Raw genomic sequence first — 27,086 nt, 5'->3', positions numbered from 1 at the left:
CCTCCACTCCTTCCTTATTCTCCAGCCCTATGTCCAGCCTCCTTCCTTATCCTGGAGACAACAGCCCTCTCAAAGGCTGCCCAAGACTTCCTGATTGCCAAGCCATGTCCCTGGGCCATCTCCTTCCCAGGACCCCCTCCTTCTTACTTCTTCTTTCTGGTACTGGGATTCTCCGGGAAGCTCAGTTCTGCCCATCTGCATTCTGAGTAGGACAGAATCACTGTGAGTTCCCTCAATTCATTTATTGGAGTCTCCACCTGGAAAGCTCCAGAAGCCACTGACTGTCCTCATCTCTCTCCAGTCTTCACCTTGGAAGATACTGTCTCTGATTTAATAAGCAAGTCTTCAAATGTGACATTACCAAACACAATCTGCCACATAAGAAAGAAAGTGTGGAATTCAGGCCACGTAAGAAAGAAAGTGTGGGATTCATGCCACATAAGAAAGAAAGTGTGGGATTCATGCCACATAAGAAAGAAAGTGTGGGATTCAGGCCACATAAGAAAGAAAGTGAGGGATTCGGGCCACATAAGAAAGAAAGTGTGGGATTCAGGCCACATAAGAAAGAAAGTGAGGGATTCAGGCCACATAAGAAAGAAAGTGTGGGATTCATGCCACATAAGAAAGAAAGTGTGGGATTCATGCCACATAAGAAAGAAAGTGTGGAATTCAGGCCACATAAGAAAGAAAGTGTGGGATTCGGGCCACATAAGAAAGAAAGTGAGGGATTCAGGCCACATAAGAAAGAAAGTGTGGGATTCAGGCCACATAAGAAAGAAAGTGAGGGATTCGGGCCACATAAGAAAGAAAGTGTGGGATTCGGGCCACATAAGAAAGAAAGTGTGGGATTCAGGCCACATAAGAAAGAAAGTGAGGGATTCAGGCCACATAAGAAAGAAAGTGTGGGATTCATGCCACATAAGAAAGAAAGTGTGGGATTCATGCCACATAAGAAAGAAAGTGTGGGATTCAGGCCACATAAGAAAGAAAGTGTGGGATTCATGCCACATAAGAAAGAAAGTGAGGGATTCAGGCCACATAAGAAAGAAAGTGTGGAATTCAGGCCACATAAGAAAGAAAGTGTGGGATTCGGGCCACATAAGAAAGAAAGTGAGGGATTCAGGCCACATAAGAAAGAAAGTGTGGGATTCGGGCCACATAAGAAAGAAAGTGTGGGATTCGGGCCACATAAGAAAGAAAGTGTGGGATTCGGGCCACATAAGAAAGAAAGTGTGGAATTACCACTGGGTAAAACTGATAGAGTTCATTTGGCATAGGACAGGGGTCACTTTTCTAAATAAACAGAGTTTTAATTTAGCATGTTAAATAGTTGTAGGCAATAGTAAATTCAACTTGTTCTATTTATATTTGACTATTAGATATTCTGGGATCTTACGGATCAGAATGTGTCAAATTCATTTGACATTTTCAAAGTATAAACAACTGTTAAAGAGTTGCCTATTTTTATTCATAAATTATACTTAGTTTGTTACCATGGCAACAAAAATAGCAACAACAAACCCAAACTGTCCTGTCCAATTGATCTTTCTAAAAAACACTTTACTAATCATAGCCTCCAGACCAGGCCCTTGGACAAATAAGAACCTTGTCCTCGACCGGGCGCAGTAGCTCACGCCTGTAATCCCAGCACTTTGGGAGGCCAAGGTGGGCAGATGACCTGAGGTCAGGAGTTCTGACCAGCCTGACCAACATGGTGAAACCCCGTCTCTACTAAAAATGCAAAAAAAGTTAGCCAGGCATGGTGGCACGTACCTGTAGTCCCAGCTACTTGGGAGGCTGAGACAGAAGAATTGCTTGAACCCAGAACCCAGGAGGCGGAGGCTGCAGTGAGCTGAGACTGCGTCACTGCACTCCCACCTGGGCAACACAGCAAGATTCCATCTCAAAAAATAGATAAATAGATAAGTAAATAAAATACAAATACAAAAATTAGCCAGGCATGGTGGCGGGCATCTGTAATCCCAGCTACTCAGGAGGCTGAGCCAGGATAATCACTTGAACCCGGGAGGCGAAGGCTGCAGTGAGCCGAGATCGTGCCACTGTACCCCAGCCTGGGCGACAGACAGAGACCGATTTAAAAAAAAAAAGCCACCTTGTCCTCAAAGAGGGCATTTCAGTCTATCACTGGCAAAGTAAAAACACTCCCCACCAGACCCAGGCAGACCTCACGCTCCAGCTGCTCCAAAGTCTCTTCCAGCCTGAATTGCAGGTTCTCCAGAGCCAGGCTACAGGGCCAGCCACACGTGGGAGGCAACCTCCACTGGCTCACCGCCAAGAGCCCTGCCAGGTGGGGCCCAGACACCCCCATGGAGCCCACCCTCCAGTCTCCCAGGAACACCTGCGCCTCAGGTCAGTCAGAGGCTCTAAGAGAGGAAAACGCTGCCTTTCTTTACACACAGCCCTGCATCCTGTGTATCCAAAAATCAAGGACTTGAAGAAGCCATTTGTTTTCCAGAAAACCACACACCCTGACAATCTTTGTACACACTGAGCCCCCACCAACCACACTGGGCTCGAGGCTCCCCAGCCACTGTGGAAACAGTACTTGGATCCACATCTTAGTCAAATTATTAAAATACAGCAGACAAAGACAGGATCATAGTCCTCATCTTTCTCTCTTCCCCCACATTAATACATTATTATTTCAATGAAATGAGCCAAATTTTAAACCTAAACTACTTATGTACTCTTGCAAATTTTCTGATAATTTTTAATATAAATTCAAAACATAAATTCATTTTGAAGTTGGAATTTGAATAAAATCACTGTGGTTCAAATAAGAGACCAACAACGGGTTGTTACATTATTTTCTAACTCTACAGTGATGTTAAATTTAGTAGACAAATCTGAAATAAGCATTAATAGTATTTCAGCCTTAGGACAGGCGCAGTGGCTCACGCCTATAATCCCAGCACTTTGGGAAGCGGAGGCGGGACGGATCACCTGAGTTCAGGAGTTTGAGACCAGCCTGGCCAACATGGTGAAACCCTGTTGCTACAAAAAACACAAAGCCAGGCGTGGTGGTGGGCTCCTTAATCCCAGCTACTGGGGAGTCTGAGGCAGGAGAATGGCTTGAATCCAAGAGGCCAAGGTTGCAGTGAGCCAAGATCACGCCACTGCACTCCAGCCTGGACAACAGAGACTCGTAATAATACTTTGGCCTTTACATAATTACTCTAAGTTACGTGTGCTTTCAAGCTTATACATTTAATTTGATTTTTAAACTTAAAAAGAACTTGTATCATCGACCTGAACACTGAGCTTAAATTCAGAAAAAAAGATTTTAGGGCCAGGTGTGGTGGCTCACACCTGTAATCCCAGCACTTTGGGAGGCGGAGGTGAGCAGATCACCTGAGGTCAGGAGTTCAAGACCAGCCTGACCAACATGGATTAACCCTGTCTCTACTAAAAATACAAAATTAACTGGGTGCGGTGGTGTAGTGCACACCTGTAATCCCAGGTACTCGGGAGGCTGAAGCAGGAGAATCGCTTGAGCCCAGGAAGCGGAGGTTGCAATGAGCCGAGATCATACCATTGCACTCCAGCCTAGGCAACAAGAGCGAAAAACTCTGTTTAAAAAAAAAAAAAAAAAAAAAAGATTTTAAACAATGTATCTGCATTTCACTGGTACCAATTCTTTATGATTTATTCCATTAACCTGTGTTACTGCCCTACACCACAAATTTGGAAATGATACCTTACAAAAAAGGAAGTGCTGAAATATCCTCTAGGTTAATAATTTAATTCACACTGCACAAATGCTAAGCTCCCCTCTGTGAAAAAAGCCACGCATCCCCTTGTGTACTCAGTACGGGTAGAGAGTCCCAGGCCCGTGAGAAGTCCAGGATACACGTTCGCCTCAGTGGCCACAAGACTCTTCCCTGAGCACAAGTGGGAGGCCCAGCCTCCATCTCACTGCCCTTCTTACTCATCTCTACTGCAAGACTCATTCCTACTGTTCAAAAGGTCTGAATTCGGCCAGGCGTGGTGGCTCACAGCTGTAATCCCAGCACTTTGGGAGGCCGAGGCGGGTGGATCACGAGGTCAGGAGATCAAGACCATCCTGGCCAACATGGTAAAACCCCGTCTCTACTAAAACTACAAAAATTAGCTGGGTGTGGTGGCGTGTGCCTGTAATCCCAGCTACTCAGGAGGCTGAGGCACAAGAATTGCTTGAACCAGGGAGGCGGAGGTTGCAGCAAACCAAGATCACGCCATTGTACTCCAGCCTGGCAACAGAGCGAGACTCCGTCTCAGAAAAATAAGGTCTGAATTCTGGCCCTCACTGAAAGGTCAACTTATCTCCATGTTTATCATGTTAGCATGTGCAGAATTCAATTCAATACAAATCGTTCTGGCTGAATGGTGAGGAGAATTTTCTTTAAAAACTCAAAATCGGGCCAGGCACGGTGGCTCATGCCTGTAATCCCAGCACTTTGGGAGGCCGAGGCGGGCAGATCATGAGGTCAGGAGATCGAGACCATCCTGGCTAGCATGGTGAAACCCCGTCTCTACTAAAAATACAAAAAAAAATTAGCTGGGCGTAGTGGCGGGCGCCTGTAGTCTCAGCTACTCAGGAGGCTGAGGCAGGAGAATGATGTGAACCCGGGAGGCATAGCTTGCAGTGAGCCGAGATTGCGCCACTGCACTCCAGCCTGGGGGACAGAGCAAGGCTCCGTCTCAGGAAAAAAAAAAAAAAAAAAAATTCCAAAAAACTCAAAATCTTGGCCAGGTATGTGGGAGGAGTGGTGAGATCATAGCTCACACCTGTAATCCCAGCCTGGAATGCAGTGGTGCAATCATAGCTCACAACAACTTCAAACTCCTGAGCACTGGGGCAGGAGGATCGCTTGTGCCCAGAAGTTTGAGGCTGCAGTGAGCTGTCATCATACCAGTACACTCCAGTCTAGGTCACAGAGACCGTGTCTCAAAATCAAAAACAAACAAAAACTCAAGATCCCCACAGTAGACGCAAACTTCCTTTGTTGTGACACAGTATTTTGTAAAAAAAAAAAAAAAAAAAAAGTCAGATTAAAGGGTAGCCATTAGGACCCTACCATTGATTTCATACCGTCTACAGTATAAACACACATAAATAGCATTTTCATTTGAAAATTTCTTTTTTTTTTTTTTTTTTTTTGAGACGGAGTCTTCCTCTGTCCCCCAGGCTGGAGTGCAGTGGTGCGATCTCGGCTGGCTGCAAGCTCCACCTCCAGGGTTCACATTCTCCTGCCTCAGCCTCCTGAGTAGCTGGGACTACAGGCGCCCGCCACCACGCCCGGCTAATTTTTTTTTTTTTTTTTTTTTTTTTTGTATTTTTAGTAGAGACGGGGTTTCACCGTGTTAGCCAGAATGGTCTCGACCTCCTGACCTCGTGATCCGCCCGCCTCGGCCTCCCAAAGTGCTGGGATTACAGACGTGAGCCACCGCGCCCGGCCTGAAAATAACATTCTTTAAAATGCTACTACCAAAGTTTAAGGAATATGCTGGTGCACTTTTCCATGCTAAGAAACAGAACAGCGCATGCACACACACACAACAGGCAAGTCAAGAAGAAAAGCAACAGCTCTTACCAGCATCTCCAACAACCGAAAGCGTTAAAAATTCCAATTTGTAGGCCGGGCGCGGTGGCTCACGCCTGTAATCCCAGCCAGCACTTTGGGAGGCGGAGGCGGGTGGATCACGAGGTCAGGAGTTCAATACCAGCCTGGCCAAGATGGTGAAACCCCGTCTCTACTAAAAATACAAAAAATTAGCCGGGCGCGGTGGCAGGCGCCTGTAATCCCAGCTACTCGGGAGGCTGAGGCAGGAGAACCGCTTGAACTCAGAGGGCGGAGATTGCAGTGAGCCAAGATCGCGCCACTGCACTCCAGCCTGAGCGACAAAGTGAGCCTCCGTCTCAAAAAACAAAAAAATTCGTTTGTGTGGACAAAGGCTGTACTTGCAATGATCTAGAAGTGAGCCCCTGAGGAATAATTAGCATTTCCTAGACAGCAAGTTTGTGTTTCAAGCAGAGTAAACGATAACTTCATAAAACCACAGGACCAAGCTAAATTGTTTTGTAGCAGGATAGGCAGTTCCCTATCAGGCTGACTTAACACTCTACACGACCTTGTAATAATTCCTAATCAACTGTCTTTTTGTAGAAGTTATGCGAAAAGCATCTAGTTTTCCCTAAATTTTAAGGTTCAGAGCACAGATTGAAAATCCATCACGCTTGAAGCGTCTTCCAATTTGGGCTACTGAAAACACGGCAGGGAAAAAGGAGTCCTTCCTGCTTAAAACACCGCACTCTTGAAACAGCTCACTACTGAAAACGACTGAACAACAACAACAACAAAAAAATACAACAGACAACCCTTCATCGGTTAAGAGACATAGATTTTAGTTCGGGGCAGTTCCTCCCACCGCACACCGTTTTCACATTTCTGTTCAGCGCGACCTCGCTGCAGAATAGAAACAGCACACGTGAACTCCCCGCACGCACAGAACCCAGAAACCTTGACCCGCGCGCGCAGCCGCCCGCAGCCCCGCTCCAGGAAGGGGGAAAGACCGGGGGCTGCACCTGCCAGGAGGGGGACCGAGAGGACGGGAGTCGGGGCCAGGGGCTGTCGAGGGTTGGGATCCAGCCGGGGCCTGGGTCCCGCTGGTGGTCCCGGCTGTGGGAGAGTCGGGCCCCCGCTCGTGGGTGATCCCGGGCCTGGGCGCGTGTCCCGTCCCGTCCTGCCAGGCGCTGCAGGCCGCAGACCCCGCCCGCCCCGCCCCGAGGCCACTCACACGCGCGGCAGCTGCAGCGGCGGCGCCCCGCGCCTCTGGAACACGCCGTCCACGAATACCCCGTTCTTGCCCAAGCAGCGCAGGTAGAAGTCGCCGCCGGCGTCGGGCCTGGGCTGCGCGGGCGGCAGCTCCTGAGCGGCCCCGCCATGGCCGCCGCCGCCCGGGGGCGTGAAGATCTCGAGGTGGCGCCGGGAGATGAAGCTCGAGTGGCCCATGCTCACGTCCACCGAGCCCTGCGACGAGTTGCGGCCGATGGTCACCGAGCGCTTCTTCATCAGATACTCGAACTCGCGGCCCTCCAGGCGCGCCACGGCCCAGCCGCCCGGCGGGGACCCGCCGCCCCCGGCCCCGCCGCCCCCGGCCCCGCCGCCCGCGGGTGGCGTGCCCGCGCCCGAGAGCGCCGCCGCGGCCGCCGCCATGGGCCTGCGTGAGGGCCCCCGGGCCGCTCCGCGCGGGCGCCGGTGGCGCGGGCCGAGGCCCAGGCCGCGCGGGTCGTCGGCCGCCGCGCACCGGAGCTGAGGGAGGGGGCCGAGCCGAGGCCGCCGGCCGGCGAGCGAGCGAGCGGCGGCGAGGGGCGGGAGCACGCGCGGCCGCGCCACCGAGCCGGCACGCCGGGCCCGCCCCTCGCTGACGGACGGTTACGCCGGCCAATGGGGGCGGCGTACGGCAGTGGGGCTACCGAAGCAGGCCAATGGCAAGACACGTCGCACCAAGCTGCCGGCACGTCCGGCGGCGGCGCCCGACGCAGTCCCGACTCCGGGCGCCGCGGAAAACCCGGGGCGGACGGTCGGCAGCCCGCGCGGGATCGGGGCTGGCGCGGGGTCGGCGCGGGCGCGGGAGCTCGGGGGTCTGAGCCCGGCCTGGCAGCGCCTTAGGCGCGGCGGGCGGGACCAGGCCCAAGGTCACAGCGGGCGCCAGGCACGCAGCGGCCCCCAACCCGGCGTGGACGCCGGGGTGCGGATAGGCGGCGGCCCGCGAGCCCAGGCCCGGCCGCCGAGCGGCCTTTTCCCCGCGAGGTGCGGGAATATCGCGGAGGGGCCGCGTGCCGCGTGGCCTCAGACCCAGGGGACCCGGTGACACGTTCGTTTTTAACCAGCAGCTCCAGGACTGGATGTCGTTATCTTTCCTAGCTAGCGAGTCATGTCATTGTGTCAAAACTGTCCTGCAAAATACGCAGAAGTTCTGAATCACATTTACTTAACTGTCGTCAGCACACAGTTTAAAAATATACACGAGGCCGGGCGCGGTGGCTCACGCCTGTAAGCCCAGCACTTTGGGAGGCCGAGGCGAGCGGATCACCTGAGGTCAGGAGTTCGAGACCAGCCTAGCCAACATGGTGAAATCCCAGCTCTACTAAAAATACAAAAAAAAAAAAAAAAAAAAAGCCGGGTGTGGTGGTGCACACCTGTAGTCCTAGCTACTCAGGAGGCGGAGGCAAGAGAATTGCTTCAACCTGGGAGGTGGAGGTTGCAGTAAGCCGAGATCGCGTCACTGCACTTCAGTCTGGGCAACAAGAGTGAAACTACGTCTCATATATATATATATGAACTATATATATATGAACTATATATATATGAACTATATATATATGAACTGTATATATATGAACTGTATATATATGAACTGTATATATATGAACTATATATATGAACTGTATATATATGAACTATATATATGAACTATATACATATATGAACTATATATATGAACTATATATATGAACTATATATATGAACTATATATATATGAACTATATATATGAACTATATATATATGAACTATATATATGAACTATATATATGAACTATATATATGAACTATATACATATATGAACTATATATATGAACTATATATATATGAACTATATATATGAACTATATATATATGAACTATATATATGAACTATATACATATATGAACTATATATATGAACTATATATATATGAACTGTATATATATGAACTATATATATATGAACTGTATATATATGAACTATATATATGAACTATATACATATATGAACTATATATATGAACTATATATATATGAACTATATGAACTATATATATATGAACTATATATATGAACTGTATATATATGAACTATATATGAACTGTATATATATGAACTATATATATATGAACTATATACATATATGAACTATATATATGAACTATATATATATGAACTCTCATGAACGAATAGTTAATATCTTAACCAATCTGATACTAACTTTTTAAAAAAAGAATTTTGCCACCGTTTAAAAAATTACAAGATCCCATCTAAATCAAGATGATCAATAGTCCAGATGTTTACTAATCAATGAAACTCCTAACATTAAAAAGAAAAAATCCTGTGGCCGGGCGCGGTGGCTCACACCTGTAATCCCAGCGTTGGGAAGCCGAGGCGGGTGGATCACAAGGTCAGGAGTTCAAGACCAGCCTGCCCAACATAGTAAAAGCCCGTCTCTACTAAAAATACAAAAATTAGCCAGGCATGGTGGGGCGTGCCTGCAGTCCCAGCTACTTGGGAGGCTGAGGCAGTAGAATCGCTTGAACCTGGGAGGCGGAGGTTGTGGTGAGCAGACATCACGCCACTGCCCTCCAGCCTGGGTGACAGAGGAGACTCCGTCTCAAAAAAAAAAAAAAAAAAAAAATTGGGAAAAGAAAGAAAAAATCCTGTAAATGTATCTCACGGGTACTTAACCAGTTGTGGAGACGTTCAAGGTTCAGGATCATGAAAAGTCTACAACCTCTTAAACAGGAAGAATTCCGTGGGAAGTCAGTGTCAGCCCTAGAAACCATGGCTTGGGCTCCAAGCGCGCATCTTCGCAAAACTGAAATAGCAACAAATGGTACCAATTTAGTCTCTGCTGGGGAGGGACTGCCCCCTGAATTGTCTCACTTCTTTCAGCATGGTGGTTCCTGCAGGGTGTGTGAGGAGAAGATCCTATTATAGCCTATATATACAGGTTATAGCAAACACCCCAGGGTTCCTCTATTTGCTGCTTGTTAAATAGCAAAGAACAATTAGAAGAGAGAAATGATATAATTTAGGTACAGAGGCCTGGCACGGTGGCTCATGATTGAATCCCAACACTTTGGGAGGCCAAGGTGGGTGGATCACTTGAGGTTAGAAGTTCGAGACCAGCCTGGCCAACATGGTGAATCCACATATCTACTAAAAATACAAATATTAGCTGGGTGTGGTGGCATGTGCCTATAATCCCAGCTACTTGAGAGGCTGAGGCAGGAGAATCGCTTAAACGCGGGAGGCGGAAATTGCAGTAAGCAAGCGGAGATTGCACCACTGCATTCCAGCCTGGGTGACAAAGCCAGACTCTGTCTCGAAAATAATCATCATCATCATAATGTAGGTACAAAAGGAGTTTAGTGTGAGTAGAAAGACTTGAGACTGGACTTAAACGGAGCAGGATAAAGTGGAGATCCTGAACAGGAACCACCAACTGGGGGCCCCAGGCAGGAGACATCAGGGTCAGTTCATGCATTTTTATTCCTTCAATGTGTAAAAACTTTTTCTAAAAGAAATGGAAATTAATGTGTCCCTCTGAATGTAACATTTACATGTCTTTTTTTTTTTTTTTGAGTGGAGTTTTGCCCTTGTTGCCCAGGCTGGAGTGCAATGGTGCAATCTTGGCTCACTGCAACCTCCACCTCCCAGGTTCAAGTGATTCTCCTGCCTCAGCCTCCCAAGTAGCTGGGATTACAGGTGCTCACCACCACGCCTGGCTAATTTTGTATTTTTAGTAGACGAGGTTTCACCCTGTTGGCCAGGATTGTCTCGATCTATTGACCTCGTGATCCGCTTGCCTGGGCCTCCCAAAGTGCTGGGATTACAGGCGTGAGCCACCATGCCCGACCTACATTTACATGTCTTAATTGCCATATATGTGTTTGTAATTATAGTACAAATTCCTACAGGTGCAAAGTGTTCTGGCAGGATTTCCTAGACAGAAAAAATTGTTTCATTAAATATTCACTTATATATTAGAGGAATTTTTTTTTCTTTTCTTTCTTTTTTTTTTTTTTGAGACAGTCTCACCCTGTTGCCCAGGCTGGAGTGCGGTGGCCCAATCTCTGCTCACTGTAACCTCTGCCTCCTGGGTTCAAGCGATTCTCCTGCCTCAGCCTCCCGAGTAGCTGGGATTACAGGCGTGTGCCACCACACCCAGCTAATTTTTATATTTTTAGTAGAGACGGGTTTTCACCATATTGGCCAGGCTGGTCTCAAACTCCTGACCTCCAGTGATCCGCCCGCCTTGGCCTCCCAAAGTGCCAGGATTACAGGTGTAAGCCACCGTGCCCGGCCATATTAGAGGGATTTTAGGGGACATTGAGATGACTATGGAAATGATAAATAGGAAGTGTATCATTTACCCAAAAAAAAAAAAAAAAAAAAAAAAAAACAGGCCGGGTGTGGTGGCTCACACGTGTAATCTCAGCACTTTGGGAGGCCAAGGCAGGCAGATCACTAAAGGTCAGGAATTCAAGACCAGCCTGCCCGACATGGTGAAACCCTGTCTCTACTAAAAATACAAAAAATCAGCTGGGCGTGGTGGCGCATGCTTGTAATCCCAGCTACTCAGGAGGCCGAGGCAGGAGAATTGCTTTAACTAGGAGGCGGTGGTTGCGGTGAGCCAAGATCGTGCCACCGCACTCCAGCCTGGGTGACAGAGTGAGACTTTGTCTCAAAAAAAAAAGAAAAGAAAAAAAGAACAACAAAAAAAGATGGGCAGGCCAGGCATGGTGGCTCACACCTGTAATCCCAGCACTGTGGGAGGCCCAGGTGGGCAGATCACAAGGTCAATAGATGGAGACCATCCTGGCCAATATGGTGAAACCCCATCTCCACTAAAAATACAAAAATTGGCCGGGCACAGTGATTCACGCCTGTAATCCCAGCACTTTGGGAGGCCGAGGCGGGCGGATCATGAGGTCAGGAGATCGAGGTCATCCTGGCTAAGACGGTGAAACCCCGCCTCTTTTAAAAATACAAAAAATTAGCCGGGTGTGGTGGCGGGTGCCTGTAGTCCCAGCTACTTGGGAGGCTGAGGCAGGAGAATGGCGTGAACCTGGGAGGCAGAGCTTGCAGTGAGCTGAGATCTCACCACTGCACTCCAGCCTGGGCGACAAAGCAAGACTCTGTCTCAAACAAGAACAAAAACAAAAACAAAAATTAGGGCCAGGTGCGGTGGCTCACGCCTATAATTCCAGCACTTTGGGAGGCCGAGGCAGACGGATCACCTGAGGTTGGGAGTTCAAGACCAGCCTGACCAACACAGAGAAACCCTGTCTGTACTAAAAATATACCGGGCATGGTGGTGGGATTACAGGTGTGTGCACCACTACGCCCGGCTAATTTTTGAATTTTTTCAGAGACGGGGTTTTGCAATATTGCCCATGCTGGTGTCGAAGTCCTGAGCTCTGGCGATCCGTCCGCCTCAGCCTCCTCAAGCGCTGGGATTACGGGGGTGAGCCACCGTGCCCAGCCTGTAAATTTTTATTAAGACCAAAAAATTGAATTACATTGGAGACATATCTTTTAATAACATGTCTGGAGCTTTTCCCCGCTGACAATTCACTCATGTATCCACTGATGAAAAGTGCTTATTGCTATAATGAGGCAGGTGTATATAAATATTATCCCTGTTATTTCATTAATGTATACATAGAAATAAATAGAACGAGAGGAAGTTTTATTACAACAACCTAACTCTGATTTTTGAACCTCTTTTGATTGCTGCTGTTACAAGGGAGCTGAAAAGCGATCGCAGAGGACACAGGACTGGGATACACGGCAGCAAAGGTAAAGCATCTTGGTCCAACCTGGGCACTCAGTTGAGACCCCAGAAAGGGAACACCTTAGGAGTAAGGGCTTTAGGATTAGGGGGTGTGTAAACTTTACTAGTGTTAAGTTCACCAGTATAAAGAAAAAGCTAAAATATATGAAATGGAGAATTTATCGAATTATCTAAACACCAAACTGGAAACAGCTGAAGACAAGATTTTTCAACTCAAAGTTACATTGGTTGAAATAATCTGCATCAAAATTCCAAGATAAAAAGAAAGAAGGAAAATGAGAAAAAAAGAAAACAGAAATGAATATTAGAGACCTGTGGGACAAGATCAAATGGTTGAATAAATGTGAAATTTGACTGCCAAGAAGTAGGGAGAAAGAAAATAGGGCAGAGGAAATATTTAAAGAGATAATATGTAAGAAGTTTATACATTGGTGAAAATATACCAACCCACAGATCCAAACAGCTCAGCAAACTCCCAAAAAGATACAGTCAGAGAAAAATACATAAAAGCATATCATAGTCCAACTGCTGAAAACCAATGATAATGAGAAAAGTCCTAAAAAGAGGCAGACTTTAAAAGGTACATTACATTCGGCCGGGCGCAGTGGCTCACGCCTGTAATCCCAGCACTTTGGGAGGCCGAGGCGGGTGGATCACCTGAGGTCAGGAGTTCAAGACCAGCCTGACCAACATGGAAAAACCCTGTCTCTACTAAAAATACAAAATTAGCCGGGCCTGGTGGTGCATGCCTGTAATCCCAGCTATTTGGGAGGCTGAGGCAGGAGAATCGCTTGAACCTGGGAGGCAGAGGTTGCAGTGAGCCGAGATCGCGCCATTGCACTCCAGTCTGGTCAAAAAGAGGAAAACTCCGTCTGAAAAAAAAAAAAAGGTACAATACATTCATGGAGGCATCAATAAGAATGACAGCTGACTTCTCATCGAAAGCCATGGAAGCCAGAAAACAAAGAAATGACATCCGTAAAATGCTAAGAGTAAAACAAAGTCATTGAGATCAGAATTGAATATCTAACAAAAATGTCCTTCAAAAATTGGCTGGGCGCGGCTGGGCGCGCCTGGGATTACGCCTGTAATCCCAGCACTTTGGGAGGCCGAGGCGGGTGGATCATGAGGTCAGGAGATAGAGGCCATCCTGGCTAACATGGTGAAACCCCATCTCTACTAAAAATACAAAAAAAAATTAGCCGGGCGTAGTGGCAGGTGCCTGTAGTCCCAGCTACTCAGGAGGCTGAGGCAGGAGAATGGCGTGAACCCGGGAGGCGGAGCTTGCAGTGAGCCAAGATTGCGCCACTGCACTCCAGCCTGGGAGACAGAGCCAGACTTCCTCTCAAAAAAAAAAAAAAAAAAAAAATTTTTGTAGAGATGGGGTCTCACTATATTGCCCAGGCTGGTCTTGAACTCCTGTGCTCAAGCAATCCTCCCGCCTCAGTCTCCCAAAGTAATGCTGGGATTATAGGTATGAGCCACCACACCTGGACTACTTTTTTTTTTTTTTTTAAATTGAGACAGAGTCTTGCTCTGTCACCCAGGCTGGAGTGCAGTGGCGCGATATCGGCTCACTGCAACCTCTGCCTCCCGGGTTCAAGCGATTCTCCTGCCTCAGCCTCCCGAGTAGCTGGGACTACAGGGGCCGGCCACAGTGCCCGGCTAATTGTTTTATATTTTTAGTAGAGACGAGGTTTCACCATGTTAGCCAGGATGGTCTATCTCCTGACCTCGTGATCTGCCCGCCTCGGCCTCCCAAAGTGCTGGGATTACAGGTGTGAGCCACTGTGCCCGGCCACCAGCTCATTTTTTTGTTTTTGTTGTTGTTGTTGTTGTTGTTTGTTTGTTTGTTTGTTTTTGTTTTTGTTTTGAGATGGAGTCTCGCTCTGTCGCCCAGGCTGGAGTGCAGTGGTGTGATCTCGGCTCACTGCAAGCTCTACCTCCCAGGTTCACGCCGTTCTCCTGCCTCATCCTCCTGAGTAGCTGGGACTACAGGTGCCCTCCACCACGCCCGGCTAATTTTTTGTATTTTTAGTAGAGACGGGGTTTCACCGTGTTAGCCAGGATGGTCTCGATCTCCTGACCTCGTGATCCACTCGCCTCAGCCTCCCAAAGTGCTGGGATTACAGGCATGAGCCACTGCACCCGGCCATTTTTTTGTATTTTTAGTAGAGATGGAGTTTCACAGTATTAGCCAGGATGGTCTTGATCTCCTGACCTTGTGATCCCCCCGCCTCAGTCTCCCAAAGTACAGCACCCAATTTTAAGAGTTAATGTAAAGCTATAGTAATTAAAATTGTGGAATACTGGTATAAGAATGGTATAATAATACTGGTATAAGAACTAGCTCAGTGAGGCCAGGCACAGGGGCTCATGCCTGTAATCCCAGCACTTTGGTAGGCTGAGGCAGGTGGATCATGAGGTCAGGAGTTCAAGACCAGCCTAACCAACATGGTGAAACCCTGTCTCTACTAAAAATACAAAAATTAGCCAGGCGTGGTGGTGCACACCGGTAATCCCAGCTACTCAGGTGGCTGAAGCAGGAGAATCGCTTGAACCTGGGAGGGGGAGGTGATTGTGCCATTGCACTCCAGCCTGGGCGACAGAGTGGGACTCTGTCTCAAAAAAAAAAAAAAAAGAAAAAAAGAAAAGAACTAGATCAGTGGAACAGCATGAAAAATCCAGAAATAGACCCCCAAATACAGAGTCAATTGATTTTTGACAATAGTGCCAAGGTTGCTCAATAGGGAAAGCAAAGTGTGTTGAATAAACAGTACGAGGTATCTGATTACCAATGTTGCCCAATGCCAGGGGTTCGGCCAAGTCCAGTTGCTCACCAGATGGAAAGCCAATCACGGAGACAACGAGTATTGCCAGGGAAGAAGGCTTTATTGCAAGTGATGTCGTGATGTCAGCAGGTGACAGGAGACCAGTCTCAAATCCACTTCCCCAACCCACTGAAGTTAGGGTTTTAGATAGCAGGGAAGGAAGGTAACTATGGGTGGGAAATTAGGAAGTAGGAAGGGGTAAGGAAGAGGAGGTGGTCAACAGGCAGCTGGGGGTGGTCGGATTTAGTGTTCTGGAAAGTTTCAGCTCCCCGATACTATCTGGAAGGCCTGAGGATTGGATTCCTAAGAAAGGCATTCAGATAAAACAAATGTTAATTTTCTCAAGCTTCAAGACCAAGAGGGCCAATGTCTATGCTTCGCCAAACAAAACGAAACAAAACACTGTAAACAGTTCTATGGGAAAATTGGGCTTGTTTTAACAATAATAATAACAACAAAAGCACTAATCCCTGCCTTATGCCATACATAAGAATAAAATTCAGATGGACCTATATGCAAAGGCTAAAATTATCAAGCTCCCAAAAATAAAACACAGGAGACTGTTGGTTGGGCATGGTGGCTCACACCTGTAATCCCAGCACTTTGGGGAGGCCAAGGTGGGCGGATCACCTGAGGTCAAGAGTTCAAGACCAGCCTGGCCAAAATGGTGAAACCTCGTCTCTATAAAAATATAAAAATTAGCTGGGCATGATGGCGGGTGCCTGTAATTCCAGCTACTTGGGAGGTGAGGCAGGAGAATTGCTTGAACCTGGGAGGTGAAGTTAGCAGTGAGCTGAAATTGCGCCATTGCAATCCAGCCTGGGTGACAGGGAGAGACTCCATCTCTAAAAAAGTAAAAAGTTTTTTAAAAATTAAAAAAAAAACATAGGAGACTGTCTTTGTTCCTTTGAGATAGGAAAAATTTTCTTAAGACCTAAAAAGTGATAACTATAAAAGAAAAAAATGATAATTTTATAAGAAAAAATACATTTTGCTCATCAAAACAATGAAAAATATGAAAACATGAGCCACACATTGAGAAAATATTCACAGTGCATGTATCTGACAAAAGTATCTAAGCGGAATTTTTAAAAACTCCTGTAACTCCGTAATGAAAAGACAACTTAATTTTCAAAATAGGCAAGAGACTTGAAAAGCTACCTCACAAGAGAATATATATAAATAGCCAATAAACACATGAGAAGATGTTCAATGTCATTAGTCACCAGGGAAATGCAAATTAAAACCACAGGAAGGCCAGGTGCAGTGGAGCCAGTCAGTAGTTCCAGCTACTCGGGAGGATGAGGTGGGAGGATCACTGAGGCCAGTTCAAGCCTGCAGTGAGCTATGATTGTGCCACTGCACTCTAGCCTGGGCAGCAGAGTGAGACCTTGTCTCTTAGAAAACAAAACAAACAATAAAATAAAACAGGCCGGGCGCGGTGGCTCACATATATAATCCCAGCACTTTGGGAGGTCAAGGTGGGCGGATCACGAGGTCAGGAGTTTGAAACCAGCCTGACCAACATAGTGAAACCCTGTCTCTACTAAAAATACAAAAATTAGCTGGTCATGGTGGTGCGTGCCTGTAGTCCCAGCTACTCAGGAGGCTGAGGGAGAAAAATTGCTTGAACCCAGGAGGTGGAGGTTGTGGTGAGCTGAGATCATGCCACTGCACTCCAGCCTGGGTGACAGAGCAAGACTCTATCTCAAAAATAATAATAATAATAATAATAGGGCCAGGTGCAGTAGCTCACGCCTGTAATCCCAACACTTTGGGAGGCCAAGGCAGGCAGATCATGAGGTCAGGAGATTTAGACCCTCTTGGCTAATACGGTGAAACCCCATCTCTACTAAAAATACAAAAAATTAGCTGGCTGCATTGGCACATGCCTGTAGTCCCAGCTACCCCAGAGGCTGAGGCAGGAGAATCGCTTGAACCTGGGAGGCGGAGGTTGCAGTGAGCCGAGATGGCACCACTGCACTCCAGCCTGGGCAACAGAGTGAGACTCTGTCTCAAAATAATAATAATAATAATAATAATAATAATAATAAATTAAATAAAATAAAAAATAGGCTTGGCGCAGTGGCTCACACCTGTAATCCCAGCACTTTGGGAGGCCGAGGCAGGTGGACCACCTGAGGTCAGGAGTTTGAGACCAGCCTGACCAACATGGCAAAACCTCATCTCTACTAAAAACACAAAAATTAGCCGGGCACAGTGGCAGGCACCTGTAATCCCAGCTACTTGGGAGGCCGAGGCAAGATAATCGCTTAAACCCGGGAGGCAGAGGTTGCAGTGAGTTGAGATCACGCCATTGCACTCCAGCCTGGGTGGCGACAGAGCGAGACTCCATCTCAAAAAAAAAAAAAGAGCAAAAAGCCCTCACCAGTAACCAGGGCCATGCCCTTGAACTTCCCAGCCTGCAGAACCATGAGCTACATCAACCTCTTTTCTTTATAAACTACCCAGTCTCCAGTATTGTTATAGCAACACAAAATGGACTAAGTCAGCCATCCATCTCAAAAAAAAATACATAAAAATTAAAAAGTTAAAAATTGGTAAATGTTTTATTTTTATTTATTTATTTATTTATTTGAGATGGAGTTTTGCTCTTGTTGCCCTGGCTGGAGTGCAAGGACATGACCTTGGCTCACTGCAACCTCTGCTTCCTGGGATCAAGCGACTCTCCTGCCTCAGCCTCCTATTACAGGCGCCGCCACCACAGCCAGCTAATTTCTTTTTTTGTATTTTTAGTAGAAACAGGGTTTTACCACGTTGACCAGGCTGCTCTCAAACTCCTGAGCTAAAGTGATCCTCCTGCCTTGGCCTCCCAAAGTGCTGGGACTACAGGCGTGAGCCACTGCAACTGGCCAGTGAGATCTTTTAAATCTCACCAGATTTCAGGAACAAGTGAGATTTATAGATAAATAATACATATATTTCTTTTTCTTTTTTGAGACAGAGTCTCGCTCTGTTGCCCAGGCTGGAGTGCAGTGGTACTATCTCAGCTCATTGCAAGCTCTGCCTCCCGGGTTCACGCCATTCTCCTGCCTCAGCCTCCCGAGTAGCTGGGACTACAGGCGCCCGCCACTGTGCCTGGCTAATTTTTTGTATTTTTAGTAGAGACGGGGTTTCACTGTGTTAGCCAGGATGGTCTTGATCTTCTGACCTTGTGATCCGCCCGCCTCGGCCTCCCAAAGTACTTGGATTACAGGGGTGAGCCACCGCGCCCAGCCGAATAATACATATATTTCTAGTTGAATTTCACTTTAAACAAATGAGAGCTTCAGCGATAAATCTCATAATACCTATTTTTAAAAGAATATACTAAGACAATGTTGTTTATTTTTATTATTTGTAGAGATGGGTTCTCACTGTGTTGCACAGGCTAGAGTTGAACTCCTGGGCTCAAGTGATCCGCTTGCCTCGGCCGCCCAAAGTGCTGGGATTACAGGCATTAGCCATCTTGCTTGGAAAAGAAAATGTTTAAATTTATTGATATTAACTGGATCTGAAAGGAACTATGGTTTTGAGGCCTCCTGCACCTGAACTTCTCCGCAGAGCTTCAGGAGCTCCTGGAGCTGGAGAGCCTGTTCGTAACGTGTGCCCTCCAAGGGACCAGGAGGAGGCTGACCCCAGTGTCCCAATTTTAGCTGTGTCCTAGGAGGCACACAGATGAACTCCAGTCATATTCAGGTTACACAAATTGACCTTCTAAGTGAATGCACCGTGTCTGGAAGAGCCTCCTCAGGATGTGTCCTGGAGTGCAGGCAGGCCCAGCAGAAGCTCCCCTGCAACCTCTGTGTTCTGAGCCACGTGCATCTGAGTGTGAGAAGAGCCTCAGGGACAGCCGGGGAGGGGAGCTGAAGCTTCACGGGGGCACGAGGCTCGGGGCCTCCCTCGCAGCGCCAGGCGTCCCCTGGTGACCACGTACAGAGTTCTCTAGCTGCTTCAGCCTGGTGGTCTGGGCTGCCCTTCTGAATCTCTGTGCTCAAACTGGTGTTCCCCAAAGCTCACATGGAAAAACAGATCCACATGCAGCACACAGACAGTCAGACAGACTCTAGCTTGACAGTGAAAGGCTGTTTTTAAACGGAGCGGCCCGTGTCACCTCAGCTCGGGGCCTCCGCTCCCCAGAACCTGCACCCCCGGGTGCTCCCGCGGATGCTTCGCGTTTGTGGTGGCGTCCCTGTTCCTCCCACCTCCTAGGCTCCAAAGCTCAGGGCTGCCATGTACTCATTTGCTCGTCCAGGACACTTCCCTCCTCCATTCTCATGCTGGGCACTGGGCCGGATTCCAGGGCCCACTTGAGCAGAGGGGCACAGACCCCACCTTCATGAGGCCAGGGGGAAAGCAGCCGTGACTTGGGTCATCATCACCCGGGACCCGCACCCAAATTCCTCACACACTGCCAGCCCCATTCCCCAGGCCCCCTGCCCACCTGTGCCCCTCAGCTCATGACCCCGCCCACCAGCCTGCAAGACCTGCTCCCACAGCCCCTCCGTCAGCCACCCGACCACCTGCTACTGCACAGTGAGGGTTACTGCTTCTCCTGAGTGGCTGCCCTGCCTAGCATCACCTCTGCAGCTGAGAGTCTGCGACAGTCATTTATTTACACACACGTTCTCCCCAACAGGCTCTGAGCCCTGAGTGGGGCTTGGGATCAGGGTCAGCACTTGTCACATGCAGAATCAGGCTGGAGAAATTTCACAAAAAATTAACGTTCCAAGCAGTTACTATTCACTGACTCGTGCAAAAACCTATTCTGAGCTTCTGTGAAGCACAGAGAATCAAGATGAAAATCCCTCTGCTGGGCGTGGCGGCTCACGCCTGTAATCCCAGCACTTCGAGAGGCCAAGGTAGAGGATCACTTCAGCCCAGGAGTTTGAGACCAGCCTGGCCGACAAAGTAAGACGCTGTCTTTTTTTTTTTTTTTTTTTGAGACGGAGTCTTGCTCTGTCGCCCAGGCTGGAGTGCAGTGGCGCGATCTCAGCTCACTGCAAGCTCCGCCTCCCGGGTTCACGCCATTCTCCTGCCTCAGCCTCCTGAGTAGCTGGGACTACAGGTGCCCGACAGCATGCCCGGCTAATTTTTTGTATTTTAGTAGAGATGGGGTTTCACCATGTTAGCCAGAATGGTCTCGATCTCCTGACCTCGTGATCCACCCACCTCGGCCTCCCAAAGTGCTGGGATTACAGGTGTGAGCCACCACCCCTGGCCAGACACTGTCTTTACCAAAAAAAGTTTGTTTTAAATTAGCCGAGCATGGTGACACGTGCCTGTAGTCTCAGCTACTTGGGAGGCTGAGGGAGGAGCTCACTTGAGCCCAGGAGTTTGAGGCTGGCTGCAGTGAGCTGAGATCACACCACTGCAGCCTGGCCTGGATGACAAAATGAGATCCTGTCTCTAAAAAAAAAGAAAAAGAAAGAAACCAAACAGTTCTAGACATGCCTGCATACACGGGCCAAGTGCACACACGTTTCCTGGCTCAGTCCCCTGAGATGCCGAGAAATGATGACATTCCAGTAGCAACGTGCACGGCCAGTGCCCAGATGTTGATTCCTAACACCATTCTTCAACAAAATCGCCAGTGCTCCTTGGACAAATGTCAAGAAACTGCCAAACCTTTCCAAAGTGACTGCCCCATTCTGTACCCCGCCAGCCATGTAGCAGGGTCCCACTTGCTCTTCCCAACTCTTGGCATGACCACACTTCTTTTTTTTTGAGATGGAGTTTCGCTCTTGTTGCCCGGGCTGGAGGGCAGTGGTGCAATCTCAGCTCACTGCAACCTCTGCCTCCTGAGTTCAAGCGATTCTCCTGCCTCAACCTCCCGAGTAGCTGGGATTACAGGCGCCCACTACCAAGCCCAGCTAATTTTTTATTTTTAATAGAGACGGGGTTTCACCATGTTGCCAGACTGGTCTCGAACTCCCGACCTCAGGTGATCCGCCTGCCTCAGCCTCCCAAAGTGCTGGGGTTACAGGGGTGAGCCACCGTGCCTGGCCATGACCACCCTTTTCTTTCATCACAGTCACTCCAGTGGGTACGTGGTGGCATCTTATTGTGGTGTTACGCTGGGTATCTTTTTTTTTTGGAGACAGGGTCTTACTCTGTCACCCAGGCTGGAGTGTAGTAATGGTATGATCTCGGCATACTGCAGCCTCAACCTCCCAGGTTCAAGCAGTCCTCCCACCTCAGCCTCCCAAGTAGCTGGGACTACAGGTGTGCACCACCACGCTTGGCTAAATTTTGTATTTTTTGTACAGATGCGGTTTTGCCATGCTGCCCAGTCTGGTCTCAAACTCCTGGCCTGAAGTGATCCGCCAGCCTTGGCCTCCCGAAGTCCTGGGGTTGCAGGCGACAGCCACCTTGCCCGGCCTGTGCATCTTTTCATGGGTTGACTAACAACGATCACAGCACAGGTTTTTTAGTCCCCGCTGTCTACAGAATCAGAGAATGTGAGTGTCCAGGCTAGGGGACTTGGTAGAGGGAAGAAAGCTGGAGACTGAGAGTCAAGGCCTTTGCCTCCACTGGGGGTGGAGGTAGAGGGTGGGGAGGCAGGACCTGGGACCCAGGTCTCCACTGGCTATTGCCAACACTGCATGATCAAGTCTACACCTCTTGCTCCTGCTACCAGTGACTCCACACCTCCACAGCCATAATTTTAGAAAAATCTTTTGGCTGGGCGCAGTGGCTTATGCCTGTAATCCTAGCACTTTGGGAGGCCGAGGAGGGTGGATCATTTGAGGTCAGGAGTTCGAGACCAGCCTGGCCAACACGGTGAAACCTCGTCTCTACTAAAAATACAAAAATTAGCCGGGCGTGGTGGTGAGCACCTGTAATCCCAGCTACTCGGGAGGCTGAGGCAGGAGAATCGCTTCAACCTGGGAGGTGGAAGTTGCAGTGAGCCGAGATCACACCACTGCACTCCAGCTTGGGCGACAGAGTAAGACTCCCTCTCAAAAAAAAAAAAAATTTTTTTTTTTTGGCTGGGCACAGTGGCTCATGCCTGTAGTCCCAGCTACTCACGAGGCTGAGGTGGGATGATCCCTGGAGTCCAGGAGTTTGAGTTCACCTGGCCAAAGAGGCTGGCTGGGAAGATCTGAGGCCCAGCCATAGGGCCCCAGGTAGGGCAGTGTCCACTGCCTCCTGGGGAAGCACTGGAAGAGGCATGGGGGGTGTGCTGGGCTCTGCAGTCCCTTCGACCCAGCTATGCTATGGCCAGCTGCCACGTGCTCACCTGGCCAGAAATTGACCCACGGGGCTCCTGACCACTAGCCCCAGGCAAGAGGAGCACACAAGGCTCGGGGAGATCAAGCTTTGAAATACTTCCCAACACACAGTCTGGAACATTCTCCGAACATCTGACTCCCATAGTGTGAGCAGAGAACCTACTCTTGAATGCTGGTCAGGATGGGAGATCCCTCCTGGAGGGCAGATTCTATGGAGCTGGTCCCTGCCCCGCAGCAGAAATTTTGCTGCAGTGAACCATTTCTTGGAATGCCTGTGCTTGCAGGGCACACGCCTGTGGCAGCACCAACTGTGATCCCTGGAGTGTGAAGTCACATCAAGGCTTTGCACATCTGAAACATATGCAATTGTCCTGAGAAATTCTGGAAGTTCCAGAAGAAATAACACACAAATTGCTAATAACACAGCAAAAGTAGCTGAAGAGATGTGTGTTCTCAGGACAGAACCCCTTCACACACTCGCAAGTCAGTATGTGTGGTGTATTGTTATTTTGTTTATTTATTGATGGAGTTTCTGTCTGTCGCCCAGGCTGGAGTGCAGTGACATGATCTCTGCTCACTGCAATCTCCACTTCCTGGGTTCAAGCGATTCTCCTGCTTCAGCCTCCCGAGTAGCTGGGACGACAGGCGCGTGCCACCATGCCCGGCTAAATTTTTGTATTTTTTTTTTTTTTTTTTTGAGACAGAGTCTCGCTCTGTCGCCCAGGCTGGAGTGCAGTGGCGTGATCTCGGCTCACTGCAAGCTCCGCCTCCCGGGTTCACGCCATTCTCCTGCCTCAGCCTCCCAAGTAGCTGGAACTACAGGCATCCACCACAACACCCAGCTAATTTTTTGTATTTTTAGTAGAGACGGGGTTTCACCATGTTAGCCAGGATGGTCTTGATCTCCTGACCTCATGATCCGCCTGCCTCAGCCTCCCAAAGTGCTGGGATTACAGGCGTGAGCCACCGTGCCCGGTGAATTTTTTGTATTTTTAGTAGAGATGGGGTTTCATTGTGTTAGCCAGGATGGTCTCGATCTCCTGACCTCATGATCCACCCACCTCAGCCTCCCAAAGTACTGGGATTACAGGCGTGAGCCACCGCATCCGGCCAGTGTATTGTTATTTTATCACACAATTGTGGAGCTCAAGACAAAGTACTGTATCACAACAGAAATTAAAAACACTAATGGTCAAAACCATGAAGGAAAAGAATCGTCGTAACTAAAAAAATATGGAGAATGAAAATGACAATACAGACATTATGAGAGAACACACCAAACAGAAAGCAAAGATGCAGAAGGAAGCTGAAGGTCACAGACAGGAAAACCACAGCTGGTCCAGTCAGCAGGACACACACTGGGCTGGCCACAGACACACCCACAAATTTGCTGGTTTCAGTACCACGCTGTCTCATTACACCTGTTACGACGAGCAGTAATTCCACCCAACACTTTTTAGTGGAAGATTTATTGTTCAAGATTCCGATCCTGCAACTTGTACTTAATCAACTAAAACACATCAGACAAAACAGATGCTTCTCAAAACATTTTGAAACCATTTTTTTTTTTGGAGACAGAGTCTCGCTCTGTCACCCAGGCTGGAGTGCAATGGCACCATCTCGGCTCACTGAAGCTCCGCCTCCCGGGTTCAAGCGATTCTCCTGCCTCAGCCTCTCGAGTAGCTGGGATTACAGGCGCCACCACGCCGCGCTAATTTTTTGTATTTTAGTACAGGCGGGGTTTCACCATGTTGTCCAGGCTGGTCTTGAACTCCTGAACTCAGGCAATCTGTCCATGTAGGCCTCTCAAAGTGCTAGGATTACAGGGGTGAAACACCACTCCCGGCCAAAATAGGTTTTTTTAAACAGAAAAACTGCCACCTGATGTTGGTTAGTCTTTCCTAAGACTAAACATTGCCTATGTTGGTTGGTTGTATAGGTTTTTAAACCAGACTGACATTACCTACATCAGGGAGTCTTTCACGTCAATGAATACCGGTGTTTTTTTTGTGTGTTTTTTTTTTTGAGACAGAGTCTCACTGTCACTCAGGCTGGAGGGCAGTGGCACGATCTCGGCTCACTGTAACCTCCGCCTCCCAGGTTCAAGTGATTCTCCTGCCTCAGCCTCCCGATAGCTGGGATTACAGGCACACACCACCACGCCCGGCTAATTTTTGTATTTTTAGTAGAGACGGGGTTTCACCATGTTGGCCAGGATGGTCTCGATCTCTTGACCTTGTGATCCACCCGCCTCGGCCTCCCAAAGTGCTGGGATTACAGGCATGGGCTACCGCGCCCGGCCCCATCAGTGAGTATCTTGAGAACCCTCAAAAATCACAAAGGCTCCGCAGAGCACACGGAGCATTTGTTGACTTGAGTCACACAGAAATCATGAACAGAATGTACGTGGTGTCATTAGTGAAGAAGAGTGAATAGTAAACATGGAAGTCAGCCTGCGTTTCTCCGGAAATCACAACGCTGGAAAGCTGGTATTAAGCTGCTCTGGGCCGGGCGGGGTTGCTCACACCTGCACTCCCAGCGCGTAGGAGGCCGAGGCGGGAGGATCCACGGAGCTCAGGAGTTCGAGACCAGCGTGAGCAACAGTGTGAGACCCCCCCCCCCACCCCCCGCCCAGTCCTCTACCAAAGACAAAGGAAAAACGCTACCGGGAAGACGCGCGGAATTCCGGGCCAGTCCCTGCGCGGGGCACTTGAAATGCCTGAAATCCTTCCCCTCACATAGGAGAGGTTGGGCCAGATCTGACAGCAACCCTCAAAGTGTCTAGAGCGTTGCCAAAGAGAATACACAGTGGACAGAAGCTTTTCTAAATGCCCCATAATAACAAGCACGTTTACATCCACCGGGGGAAAGGAAAGAAGGCCCTTTCTATTCTCTCCTAAAAGCAGTACCTTCAATCATTGCCGCGTCAAGCGGCAGAGCCTGCAGCCCGCACTTTAGGGCACCGCGTTCGTTTCAGGCGGGACTGGGGAGTTCTCCGAGCGCGGGGGGTGTGGGCGCCGCCCGTTCCCCGGCGACCACATTCGAATACCCAGCGTCTCACTGGGTTTCCTAAGGAGAGGCGCGGGCTGCTCAGCCCTCACGTGCTCGGACGCGGCCCCAGCGTCCCGAGCCTGTCCCGAGCGCCGAGGGAGGGCGGCGGCGGCCGGGGGTGGGAGGGAGGCCGGCGGGATCGGGGTGGGAGGGAGGTCGGCGGGGGTAGGAGGGAGGCCGGCGCGGGCCGGGGGTGGAGGGAGGTCGGCGGGGGTAGGAGGGAGGCCGGCGCGGGCCGGGGGTGGAGGGAGGTCGGCAGGGGTGGGAGGGAAGCCGGCGGGGTCTGGGTGGGAGGGAGGTCTCCCGCCCCGCCGCGCTGTGGAGGACAACTCGCGCCTCCTGCTGCGCATGCTCGGACTGCGCGCCCCGGTGAGGGCCGGGGCTGCGCGCGAAGGCGTCTCCGAGCAGTTGACAGGCCACCCACGTGACCTCCCACGTGACGGCCGGCGGCTCCCGCGGAGGAGCAAGAACGGTCAAGGAGCGGGGCCCTCGCCTCCGCCTTCAGAGGCGCCAGCTCCGTCCGCAAACCCGGGGGGAAGCGGGTGGGGACCTGAGGCGGCGCCCGCGATGCCGCAGCTTCGTAGTCGGGCTTCCGCGCCGGGGATCTGCACGAGTAAACGCTTCCGGCGCGCGCGGCTGGCGCTGGCCCGACTGACGCTCGGGCATCCCGGGTAGAAGCCGTGGGCGCATCTGCCAGGAGCGTGGGAAAGATGCTGGTGCCGACCTCCCCCTCTAAGGCTGTGTGGAGGAGGACGCCCGATGCCACTCTTTTGGGCCAGCTGCCTCCGGAGGGCGAGCAGCTGAGAGGAAAATCGGTTTCCCACCTGCACGGGCCCATCACCTGTTGCTGCCATCGTGGGCTGGCGGGCGTCGTGCAGGGGCAGCGACAGTGGGTTCCTGCAGGGACGCAGATATGACCAGGTCCAGCCTCAGGGTCTTTTCCAGCCTGGCCCCTGCGCCTTCCACAGAAGGATGAGTGAGGCCACCTGTCACCAGGTGCGGGCTGCCCCACCCCACTAGTATTGCGATGTGTGGTTGGTCGCTAAAACATTTTAGCAGGAGCCCTTGCCCGGGCAGGCTTGACGAAGAAAGAAGCCTGGGCGTGCCCTCCTTCCGTGTTCTCATGACCATTTTGGTCCGAGGCCATAAAACAAGCATCACTAAGGTGGCTGGAGAGTCTGGCCGTCATGTTTAGATTGCTTCGTACACCCAGAAGAGTGGGGACCATCTCTTCTCAAATTCTGGGCCTGTTCCAAGAAGTCCATCCACATACCTCATCAGCAAGCCTTTGACACCAACCCTCCAATCTGGTTTTGAGCCTAGCAGCTTGGCCAAGCCCTGGGACAGTT

At 49.6% G+C, this 27,086-nt stretch overlaps 2 protein-coding genes across 3 annotated transcripts in view; both read right to left on the bottom strand.

The window, feature by feature from the left end:
* The window catches only part of FOXK2 (forkhead box K2), an 89,031-nt gene extending 81,656 nt beyond the window's left edge, over positions 1–7,375 (bottom strand). The window contains exon 1 of the mRNA XM_034943208.4: positions 6,799–7,375. Within this exon, the coding sequence (XP_034799099.1) occupies positions 6,799–7,217 (419 nt within the window). The 5' untranslated portion in view covers positions 7,218–7,375. The remainder of the gene's footprint in view (positions 1–6,798) is intronic.
* A 2,749-nt stretch (positions 7,376–10,124) lies between these two features.
* Positions 10,125–26,691, bottom strand: LOC117976655 (uncharacterized). Of its 2 annotated transcripts, XR_010110744.1 has the most exons (3): positions 25,596–25,919; positions 15,416–15,754; positions 10,125–13,492 (listed from the first exon to the last, which is right to left on the bottom strand). XR_010110744.1 is itself a non-coding variant. In XM_063599512.1 (2 exons), the coding sequence occupies exon 1, from the start codon at positions 26,573–26,575 to the stop codon at positions 25,784–25,786; it is 792 nt and encodes a 263-aa protein (XP_063455582.1). In that variant the 5' UTR covers positions 26,576–26,691; the 3' UTR covers positions 15,494–15,754; positions 25,596–25,783. The 2 variants fall into 2 exon arrangements, 1 of the variants encoding a protein (XP_063455582.1); XM_063599512.1 differs by lacking the exon at positions 10,125–13,492 and having other exon boundaries at positions 15,494–15,754; positions 25,596–26,691.
* Positions 26,692–27,086: the final 395 nt, after the last annotated feature.

Source organism: Pan paniscus, chromosome 19, assembly GCF_029289425.2.
Source record: "Pan paniscus chromosome 19, NHGRI_mPanPan1-v2.0_pri, whole genome shotgun sequence".
NCBI classification, from domain to species: Eukaryota; Metazoa; Chordata; class Mammalia; order Primates; family Hominidae; genus Pan; species Pan paniscus.
Note: the sequence above shows the minus strand (reverse complement) of the source record. Positions and strands in the feature narration are given on the sequence as shown.

Bases quoted from the DNA above. Each gene is read 5' to 3' on its own strand.
- LOC117976655 (XM_063599512.1), bottom strand. From the start codon at position 26,575: ATGGGCCCGTGCAGGTGGGAAACCGATTTTCCTCTCAGCTGCTCGCCC.